General features: G+C 45.6%; 1 protein-coding gene across 1 annotated transcript in view; it reads right to left on the reverse strand.

The window, feature by feature from the left end:
- Fhad1 (forkhead-associated (FHA) phosphopeptide binding domain 1) overlaps window positions 1–11,772 on the reverse strand; it is a gene marked incomplete in the record, with an annotated part of 122,506 nt that overhangs the window by 64,768 nt on the left and 45,966 nt on the right. The window contains 4 exon segments of the mRNA XM_013507414.1: window positions 4,044–4,148; window positions 5,686–5,775; window positions 6,334–6,464; window positions 9,055–9,178. Of these exon segments, the coding sequence (XP_013362868.1) occupies window positions 4,044–4,148; window positions 5,686–5,775; window positions 6,334–6,464; window positions 9,055–9,178 (450 nt within the window).

Here is an 11,772-nt window from a genome sequence, read left to right on the forward strand (position 1 = left end):
GCCTGGCTGGGCACTGAGAAGCCTTGGCCGGTGAGAAGCGCTACTCAGGGCCACCGGGCTGAGCGTTCCACGACGACGTGCAGATGAGTAGGGTCCGTGCCGTCTGGCGGGGTGGCCACTGGCCACATCCGCCCGCTGAACACCTGAAACATGGCTAGAGGCATACTGGGGCTTAGACTGACCTTCTTGCTCAGCAGAGGTTCTGAATTTTAAGTTTTATTTTTAAATAAAAGGTATTTTATTTAAGCAAAGCTATGGAGGAATTGAGTTTTCAATTTTCTTTCTTCTCCAGTTCAGTCACCTTGTGCGCCCAGAGGCGATGCCCCAGCAACCGGACTCAGGAAACCCGGCTTCCGGTCTTGGCACAGCCCCTTCCTTCCCCACTGCGGGGCTTGGGTTTGTCCCTGGCCTCTGATCCTTTATCTCATCCCTCACTCCCTCATCTGTAAAGTAGGCATGCCAGTGTCTAGATCAGACAGCTGATGGGAAGATGGAATGAGATAAACGCCTGGCGTCATGCCTGGAACACGAACAATCATGGCCCTGGCTTCTGCCATTACAATTAATCGCACACTTAATCACATCAATCCCTTGTTCAGAGGCCTTCAGGAGCCTCCCTGCTGCCTCTGCAGTGCAAAGCCCAAGCTCCAAAACTAAGGAAAAACACCAAGCCCAACAAGGTTCCAGAACACAGGTGAATTCCAAACAAGATAAATAAAAGTGAGTCCACGCCTACAGAAATCATGGCAAAACTGCTCTACGCCAAAGGAACAGAAAAATCTTTAAAAACAGCCAGAGGAAAGAAGATCACAGCAGCACAATAGTCAGGTTTAGAGCTTTTACCTCTAAATAGAAACGATGGGGGCTCAGGGGTATAGCTAAGCGGCACAAGCGCCTGCCTGGCAAGCTCTAGGTCCTGAGTTCGATTTCTGGTACCATTAAAATAAATAAACAAACAAATAAATAAATAAATAAACAATGGGCCTGGAAGACAACAGAATGATGTATTTGTCTTAGCCACTTTCTCGGTGCTGCGACACAACACCCGACACCCACAACGTAAAGGAGAGGATTATTGGGCTCACATTTCAGGCCAAGGCATGAACAGCAAGTGGACCGGTCTGGGTGCAGGACAGCCGCTCATCCGTAGCAGCCAGGAAGTGGAGAGGGAAGGGAGGAGCAGGGACAAGAATCCACCCTGCCAGGTCACCATCCCAGGGACCCCTCCAGCCACACCCTGCCTCCTGGCAGCCAGTCAGCTACAGCACCGGGAGTCCAATCACCTTGAAACACAGGAGGCTTTTGGGGCTTCTGTAAATCGTAATAGTACTTAGTGCTATCTATAACATGATGAAGGACACAGTTCAATACTTGGTCAAATCAGGTTTCAAGAATGAAGGTTAAAATAGATATTTTAGACACCGCTCCCCCAAGAGACTCGTCATCAGCAGGGTCACACGGAAGGGCAACACAAAAGCACGGTCTTTTAGAAGGAAAATGATCCTAAGCAGCTGATCAGAGACATAGAAAAGGCACGGTCAGTGTGCAGATATGGACACGGGATGTATAAAGTATTATTACAATTATTAATATTTTATTATGAAATGTTAACATTATTTAGTACGTTAAGATATTAATATAATCAATTATGTCATTTGGGGTTTCAAATGCAAAGTTTAGAAGATGACAACGAGGGCATACAGGTCTGTGCGGGGTAAGTGAAGTTACCCAAAGCATCACTGCCTAAGGTCACTGTGTCATCCAGGAGGAAGGCAGACTCATTGGTGAATACTGGATTTTGGTAAGTTGAAAATGTGTGCTATAATCTTTGGGATCACACTAAAAGAATAGTAAAAGAGTGAAAAACTCAGTAAGTACTGGACTTTGGTAAGTCACAAATGCATGCTATTGTCTTACTATTACTAAAAGGTGTCAAAAAAGTGAAAAATGTCTGAGCTAAATTAGGGGTAAATGAGATGATAAGAAACTATCAACTCAAAAGAAGGCAAGAATGGAGAGAAAAAGGAACAAAGCATAGTTGGTACATTGGGCACTGAGCAAGAAGGTAAATTTAAACCCCAGTACCCCAGGTATTACACTACATGTAAGTGGATTAGAAGACAAAGATTGTGAAATGGGTCTTTGTAAAAACTATGTGCTATTAACAAAAGATACATCTAAACTTAAAGATTGACAGAAACAGTATGAAAAATGACAAAACTCTAATCAAAAGAAAGCTAGACAAGTTGGTGGAGTTGTATTAACGACAGAGTGGACTTTAATGGGAAAACAGTGCTAGAGATGAAGAGGATCATCTCACGAGGGTCAACAGTTTGATTCAGTAGGAAGTATTAAAAAGATAAAGTTATATGCACCTAGTAACATAGCCTCAAAACTTAGAAAGCAAAAAACTGGCAATACTAAAAAAGGAAATACACAAATCTACAATCATGATGGTATTTTTAAAATGCCATTCTTAGTGACTTGACAGAACATGGACAAAAAAATGCCAATAAGATCATTTCTGTTTTGAACATCATTGACAAACCTGACTTAATGGACATATATACAATATTTCACCCAATGAGTACAGAATGTATGTGCCTTTCAAATGTACATGTGAAACAATGATGCCCAATGCAGGTAATAAAGCAAGTCTCAACTAATATCAAAGGGTTGAAATCACATAGGGGATGTTCTCTAACTGCAGAGCAATTAAGCTAGAAGTCAATAAGAAAAGCTAATCAGAAAATCTTCATGTATGTAGAAATTAGGAAATAGACCCATGGGTCAAAGAAGAAATCACAATGGGAAATTGGAAAATAATTTTAATCTGAGTAATAATGAAAATACCACACATTAAGACTTGTGGAATATAGCTAAAGCCTTGTTTAGAGATAAATTTATATCCCAAGGGGCAGTTTGAGTCCATGCTTATGACCACAGCTATTTTAATGAGAAGTTAATTCATTTTCACTGAGAAGGTATTTTACAGAATGAAGTTCATTAAGCCAGTGGTATAGGAGATTTTCTAATGTTTCCATTTCCATTTTTATTTTCTTGAAATTATTTTTATCTGGAAAATTTCTTTTTCTGGGTAAATTTTACAAATATTATTTGATTCACCCACAAGTTTTCTGGTGTCTATCAATTTTTTAAACCAGGCATATAGCTTTGTCATCATGCATTTCATTTTATTTATTTATTTATTTTTTCATCATGCATTTTATTTTGTGACCCTCATTTCTACTAAGGCTTCTTCCTGCCCCCCAGGTTATATTTAGCACATCTAAACATTTTGGAGGATGTTTGGTTCTTCTCTCAAGTTTCAGTCAATATCAAATTTTACTGTGCTTTCCACTATCAGTTATTTTTTGTGTTAGTTATTTCTGTCAAGCCTACTATGTCTGGTCCACTTTTTTTTTTTTGCAAGCTTTAATCAATAAGACTCAGTGTACCATGGTGGCAGGACCTCTTGTCCAGTGTGCATTTTAACTTGTGAAGTGCTATTTGCTTTAGTTTTAGGATTTTCCTGTTTGTTTTAGGATTCTCCTGCCTCAGCTTCCCAGAGTGCTGGGAGTAGCGGGGTGTACCACCATGCCTAGCTATTTTATTTACTTTTATTTAAAATTTTAATAGCTCAGTGTGGCTAGTGTCCACTGTGGTGGACAGGACAAGTCTACTGTCCCTAAGTAAGGTTTTTTTTTCCCCCCAGAGTGGGGAGGGATATGAAAATAAGCAACAGGAAACCCACTAGGATCTGGAGGTGGGGGTGGGTCTCAGTAAGGAAAAAGCAAGTAGTGTTGGAAGGCAGTGTCTAGAGTTGTGGTTACACACAGGAGCTTTGGAGTCAGCTCTCGAATAAAGTCCTGCAGTGTCTGCTTTATCTATGTGAACTTCTTTATCTACTTCATGAACAAAGGTGATCGCCTTTGTCAGGATAGTTGGGGTAAATACCAGCCTCGACCACACGGGGTCGCTGTGGGGGAGCGGGCAGGAGCCTGGGCTGGGGGAAGCTGCTAGGTCCCCAGGGCGCCACCTACCTTGCTCTTTTCCCGCAGAGTCCTGGAGATGGTGTTCTGCTCAGAACAGCTCTTCCTCAGCTCCTCCCTGAGCTTCTTTATTTCTTTCTCCATATCTTGGATTTGCTGGAAAAGTTCCAACCACAGTGAAGTCAGCTTCCCTGGAGCACAGCAGACTCTGTGAAGGCCAGGGTCCTTGGAACCCCCTCTCACCAGCTGGTAAGGGGAAACTGAGCCTTATTCACTTCCTTCCCCCTGTGGATTCCACCTCTGTAGGCAAAGCAGACTCCCCCCACCATGAATACATTCAAGTGCCGAGTGAAGGAAAATACACGTAGCTTCTTTGGAAATCAGCACAGGTGCTGGATTAGACCCTACGAACTACCCATAAAGTCATGAGAGTCCCTTCTTTCTGGGAGATAAATAGTAAAAAATAGTACTGGACATGGAACCTGGGGCTTCCACATGCCAGGCAAGCACTCTACCCCTGAGCTTCACCCCGAGACCTTTTCATATTTGATTTTGAGGAAGAGTCTCACTGAGTTGCCCAGGCTGGCCTCAGAGAAGCGGGGATTACACGCACAAGTCCCTGCCCTCGGGTTGGGGTATGTTTTTGAGAGTGACCTCAATAAGGGCCAACTATTTGAGGAAATGAAAATTTTCCTTTTTCTGCAGAGGCAGAGAGAGGAACTGTCCGGGCATGAGAAGAACAGGCTTCCTCCTTGCATTCAGGGTGCGGTGCTTCCCAAGAAATGGAAGAGCACAGCTGGAGAGATACGTGTATGTATGAAGGGATCGGGCAGTGTGGGGAACAAAGATTTTATTTTAGTTTTCATTATTATTACTAGTATTGGTTTTTTGAGACAGGGTTTCTCTATGTTATTCAGGCTACCCTTGAACTCACCATGGAGCCCAGGCTGGCCTTGTACTTGTGGTGATCCTCCTGCCTCAGCCTCCTGAGGGCTGAGATTATAGGTGTGCACTACCACACCTGGCTCAAACACTTCAGTACAGGTCACATTTTCCTCGTGTTTATGGTTGCCTTTGGTATAAGGTGAGTGATAACTCTGGACTTCGTTTTTTTATGATTTGGTGTGACATTGATGCCAGTGCCAAAGTCCTTGCGGAAGGAGTTTGTGCCTGCTGCAGTGCCCATGGCTCTGCTCACACAGATGGGGGAAGAGAAGCTTGGGAACACCAGGGCCAGGGGGAGGAAGCAGGGTGATTTTTTTTTTTTTGGTGCCAGGAGTCGAACTCAGGACCTTGTGCTTCCTAGGCAAGGTATACCGGGTATTTGGAATTGTTTGCTGGGTTGGAATCCACCTCATGTTTGCTCTGAGCCATGCACACACTGTGCCACTGAGCTATATCCCCAGCCTCAGCAGGGTGAAATTCGAGCAGCTCCTATCCCCACCACTCTCCCTGTCCTTGCCCAGCCCTGGGGGAACCCATGAGGGAGACAGCGAACTCAACCCAGCCAGAGTGCATCAGGCGTCCCTTTGTTGGGGTAGAGGAGGCAGCGGCCACAGGATCCTAAGACTAGGTTTGAGAACAGACACAAAGCGCCTGAGCCTTCTGCAGGGACGGCCATGGTTCCCACCAGGGCGCCAGGGTCAAGGTCTAACTTCCTGTGTGTGCCTGTGAGTCAGGAGGTCCAACTCACGGTTTTGCAGCATTTTAATTCCTTCTCCTGGGATTCCCTGTGCTCCTTCTGGGCACCTTCCTTTTTTAACTCTTCTTTGAGGGCCGAGCACTGTGCGGGGGGTGGGGGGGAAGGACAGCAAAGAAAGAGCCACTGTTGCAGGCCGTGCATGGGGAGCAGAGCGGTTCCAGGGTCCCTTTTTGGCCCCAGAGCGTTTCCCAAGGTTCTGCTCACACACAGATGCCCAAAGGCTTTTAGACCCGCGTTCTCTACTCTGAAGGTGGTAACGGACAAGGGACGCCCCTGTGATCATCTGCGTAAGCAGCAGGGGCCATTCTACTCTAATAGGAAGCCTGGCCACGGAAATGCATGTGTATAGGCGGGCTTGTTGCTAGATTAAAGAAACACGTTTATGCCAGGTATTAGGAAATGTTTGCTGGGTTGGGGTCCATCTTGTGCTAGCTCTGAAAAGCTGCAAAGAATGTGCTCACCTGTTTCTGACTTTTGTAGGGGATATTTTAGGCGTTGGCTCACCCTGAGCTACCTTCTTATGCCCTGGGCACTGGGTCCAGCCTCCCGGAGGCAATGACATTTAAAATCAGGGCCCAAGATCAATGAAATGAGTGTGTCACATCACTGCAACAAGACACAGAGCCCCAGGACACTCACTCTGGAGCCCAGCGCCTCCAGCTGGTGCTCTTTTTCTTTGTTCTGATTCTTTAGTTGATTTACTTCCTCTTTTAGCTGTTGAACTTGCTCAGTCCGTGCTAACATGTCTTTTTGCAAAGATGTCACTTTCTCTGTTTGAAAAAAAAAAAAAAAAAAAAAAGATCAAGAGGCAGTGGGAACGCTGCCATCATCCCAGCTGCTATCAGCGAGCTTGAGGACAACGCTGGCCCTGAGGGAGGAGCTGTCTCTGGTCATCCCAGAGACTGGAACAGGACTGAGACCGACATCCACAGACCGTCGCCGGAAGTCTCAGGGAGAATCGGAAGTCAGTGGTGTCGCCGTGGGTGCTGCCTACAGGAGCCCTCGTGGGTGCAGGTCTCTCAGGGTCAACAAGAGGGAAACGCGTTGGGCTGGGGAGCAGAGGCCTGGCAGCGCAGAGGCCAAGAAGGACGAGGAGGGCACCTTGGGGCTGCCAGCGTATCCTGGATGCTAGGATGAGGTGGGTGGGTGGATTCACTCTCATCCTGGTTTGGAACCCATCTCTACCACATATTGAGCTAAGAAGTGGTCTGAAATCTCAGCTGCCATGGCCTGAGGACCCTCAAGCAGCCTTAGGGAAAGGCCCTCAAAGTGGTTACTCAGATAACCAGATACAGGCATGTAGGATTGACCAAACAATTAAACATTAGCTGTTCCTTTCAATAAACCAACAGAAATTAGTAGTATGATTATCTCAGCTTTCTTGTGTATATATATATTTTCCCTTTGCTCCTTTCTTTCTTTTCTCTTTTCCCTCGTCCCTGTTGTTCTTTCCTTTAAGCAGTGTCTTTCTCTTTCACAATATCTATTGTACCTTTCAGATTTTATTTACTCCTTCAGGTTCTTACACTAGGGAGGCAATATGATGTTTACACATGTGAGTCTGATTTATTTCACTTATGAGTATAGTCTCCAGTTGCATCCATTTGCCTATACAAGCTTCGAGTTTATCTTTTTTATAGCTGAGTAATACTCCATTGTATAAAAATGCCACATCTTTTGTATCCATTCCTCAGTTGATGAGCATTTGGGTTGTTTCCAAGATTTAGCTATTACAAATTTCTCTGCTATAAACGTGGGTGCACATATATCGCTGTGGTATGTTTTCAGTTCTTCTGGAAAAGTATCCAAAAGGGAATAAAATACTAGCTAATAGAATGCAGCAAATCATCAAGAAGGTTGTACACCATGACCAAGTGGGACTCATCCCAGGAATGCAGGGATGGTTCAATATACACAAATCAATACATATAATACAGCACATCAACAGAGCCAAAGACAAGAATCACATGATCATCTCAATAGATGCAGAAAAAGCTTTTGACAAAGTCCAGCACTCACTCACGATAAAAACCCTACAGCAAATCAGAATAGATGGACTTTACCTCAATCTGATAAAAGCCACCTATGACAAACTATCATCTTGACTGCAGCCTTTGTGACATCCTGAGCCAGAACCAAGTTTTTGAATCACAGAAACTGAGTGAGGTCATGAGTATCTGTTGTTTTATCCACTGAATTTTGGGACTACACTAATAACTAATATGCTATTATATTATTTTGAGGAAAAGTGGAAAGATGGGTGTGGACACACTATGGTGTCAGATCATTTCATATGGCTCTTTCTTGGAAAAACATTCATCCCATTTTTGGGGGATGTGGTATTAACCAAACAGGTTTGTGTAATAAGGAGAATTCATTATAAAAATGAGCTTTGTTCCAGGACATAGTTTCTTAGATACAGGCTGACTTCTTTGGGGCATGCCTTTAAACTTTGTTAGGCGGGACCACAGTGGCCTTCAGTCTAGAGCTAAACTAACTGAACCCAGGACCTTTGCACTGAGCTACATTTCCAGCCCTTTTTCATTTTGTATTTTGAAACAGGGTCTTGCTAAGTTGCCCAGGCTTGGCTCAAACTTGTGATCCTCCTGCCTCAGCCTCTCAGAGAGGTGGGATTACAGGTGCATGCTACTAAACCTGGCTGAGCATAGCAATCTTGATGGTGGCTCCAGCGCCTAGCACAGTGCCTGGTACCTGGTGGGTGCCCAGTAAATGTGCTGGCTGGATCCAGGCTAAGTACTGCTGTCCCTCGCAAGGGTGGGTCAGGAGCTGGCTGCCTCCTACCCAAGCTCTTAGCATCAAACTCCCTCTGCTGATCAGTCAGCAAAACATCTTCCCTGGGGCCCAAGAACAGTAGGAGAGTGGGTAAGATGCAGTCAGTGATTCGTCACTTTGCTCACTCTAGTTTGCATCTGGGTGCTAGGACCACCCAGCCACACGGTGTCCTGTGCTCTTCCTCCCATGGTCAGTGTTCAGCCAGCCTCTGGCTAAGAGAGCACGTTTGCTCACACAGTGCTGTCGGGCTGACTTTGAGTCCAGCCCACACTTGGAAATGGCAGCTAAACTTACCCCCAAAATAAACTTTTTTTTTTTTGGTACTGGGGATCGAACTCAGGACCTTGTGCTTGGCAGGCAGGCGCTTGTGCTGCTGAGCTATTTCCCCAGCCCAAGGATAAACTCTTACTCACTGATGGTGCTGCCTACAGGGCCACACTGAGAAGAACTCAAGACTCTGTCCACATTTGGGGAACAAAAGCACAGTGATCGATTGGTGATGTCTGCCCGGGCCACAGACTTAGCGCTGGAGGGGCAGTACTAGGGCCCAGCTCCCACACTGCTCACCTGCTGTGATGGCGTTGTCCCTCTTCAAGTTCTCCCCCTCAGTCTTCAGGGATGCGATCTCTGAGTTCCGCTCAGACAGGGTCTGGCACAGCACCTGGCTGTAGCCCTTCTGAAGGGCGCTGATCTGTGGGAAGAGGCAGCACACAGTCAGAGGACACTGGTTCCGCTGAGCCATCTAGTTCCTTCCCAAAGCTGCCCAGAGATTCTGCCTGTTCTTTGGCTGGGGCATTGGAGAAGCTGTGAGTTTTTGTTTTAATGAGTAGAAGGGGCGGGGGAGGGCCTGTTCCTTCAGGGGCCACTTTTTCCTTTGTAACCTGAGACACTCAGTCATCGACAGTCCAGCCTCAGTTTCCCATCAGCCAGCATGGACTGGGCACGGAGCAAAGTTCCAGATGTATCTCACGGAACATTCTAGAACCTTCGAGGGCCTCTTACAGACGCATCTCCCTCAGTGGAGCTTCACAGCGTCCCAGGATGATGTCCCCGTGACTGTCCCTGTTTTGCAAGTGAGGACAGCAAGACTCAGAGGGGTGGGGTCGTTGCTTAGGATACCAGAGGGTCAGAGGGGAAGTTCTGACCCAAATCCAGACTTTAGGTGCCTGGTTCCAGGTCCTTCCACCCTAGCATATGGCTTTAGCGTCCGGCACGAAGAGCTGGCAGCTGCAACGCATAGCGTGGGCTCTAGAGCCAGACCACCACCCTCTAATTCTACCTCGGCTGCCTCGCAGTTGTGTGAATGACAGGAGCACGTTAAACTCAGCCTCTCTTTTACACTCTGTGAATGCATTCGTGTCCTGATCTCACAGGATTGTTGAAAGTATCTGAAGACGTTAGCGTACCTGAAAGTGCATGACATAGATACTAGCTAGGATTGTTCCACTGTGTGTTTTAGCTCTAGCCTCTCTTGCCTATCTGGGGAAGAAGGAAAGATTGATATTTTTGTGTGCATTTGTAAATCGTGTCTAGACTCATTGAAGCCCCAGTGCGGTTGCTGTTGAGAGGAAGCGCAAGCGTCCCTGTTAATTTCGTCACCTCCTAAGCAAGGTAGGAACCCGATGGGGGCGGGGAGCAAGCTCAGATAACGTGGATTCTCGTACCTTGCCACCAGGTGGCGCTCGTAGTCCTTGTTCCTGCTTTCTGTACCTGAAATTCGTGATTATTTCTTGATGGTAGAATTAACTGGTTGGACAGTTGACTGAACTCATTTCACACATCGTCATGGTTTAGAGTCTATGACACTCGAGGAGGTCCCACTTTATTTTTCTCGGGGGCACCCGAGACCCGAAAGAAGAGGTGCTGGGAGACAGAGGCCACAAGCTGCTGTCTCTTCCCCCGCCTTTTTTTTTTGTGGTACTGGGAATCGAACCCTGAACCTTGTGCTTGCCAGGCAGACACTATGCCACTGAGCTATCTCCCCAGCCCCTGGCTACTGTCTTCCACCTGCCCGAAGTCTATACATTGCATATTTGTTTTACAAGATTTGAGTGAAAAGAATTCTTCCTGCTCTCTGTTAGGGAAATAAATGCAACTTTCCCTTGAAAGGTACTTGGGATGTATCTTTTTAAAATGTTGTTAGTCCTTAGCTTGATGCTTTTGTTTGCCTGGTATCCCAGGCAAGGCATGAAAGACAGTCTTAGAGAAATGATGTCTCCTAAAGATTTCACTGCTGCCTGACAGATATAAAATATTTCAATATAAGTATTATCAGCGCTTTAGGATTTCAGACTGTGGAGCCACTCCAAAGAGTTTTCAAACCTTTTTGTTACTTTCATTACCAAAATAAATACCCATATTGTCTATAATTGGCATAAATCCCAGGATGTTTATTGCCTGTTATGCTGTGTAATAAAGTGGGCATCGGATCATAAGAAAGTTAATAGTGCTAGGAAGAGTGATTGCTTCGAGATAATAACCTGTCTGCTAATTAGCACGGGTGGCATAGACTACATGGAGGTGAGCGTTTCCTAGGGGTACTGTAGCAGATCGAAGATCTTTGAGAGCAAATCATTACGTACATTCTTTCTGGGGACTGGGGAGAATATATAAAGTAATCAGAACAATAAATCAACCTGCCACATGGCTTACGCTGCTAGCTGGGTGTTCGGGTGACAGTAGAATATTTACGGACCTATAATGTGAGCAGACAAAATTTGATTTGGAGACAAATCAACAGCATCCTCTAGCTCAGAGATGTTATGCTATAAAATATCCCGTGTGGAGGGAGAAGGCAACAGGGTGATAAATCAGAGTAATTATTTCTGGATGATTCCTGGGTGAGAAACAATTTTCCAGACATTGCTGGCCACTTTAAATAGTACTCAGACTGTGACCTGCTGACACAGACGTAAAGATCTGGGAGGTTCATTCACCCTTGTGCATGGACCTGGGCAAGATGTGGCTCAGGAAGGCTCTGAAGTGGGAGGATGACTGGAAAGAATTTTCTCCAGCTAATTGCAAAATGGGGCTCAGATCAACAAGAAGGTGCTCGTGGATGAGTCAGCTCCATTGTCAAGGCAGCTGTCTGCTTTCTCAGTTACCTGAGGACATGCTACTTTCATTGTCCTTTCAGAAATAAGCCCCCCAAAGGTCATTCAATTTTGAAAAATATTAGAGCATCTACTTGTTTGTTTATTCTGTTTTCTTCACTGGGATGTGTATTAGTCTGCCTTCTGTTGCTGTAACAAGATACCTGTGATACTCATTTTACAAGGAGGAACG

The sequence above is a fragment of the Chinchilla lanigera genome, unplaced genomic scaffold, assembly GCF_000276665.1.
Source record: "Chinchilla lanigera isolate Chin_1 unplaced genomic scaffold, ChiLan1.0 scaffold00126, whole genome shotgun sequence".
Lineage (NCBI taxonomy): Eukaryota > Metazoa > Chordata > Mammalia > Rodentia > Chinchillidae > Chinchilla > Chinchilla lanigera.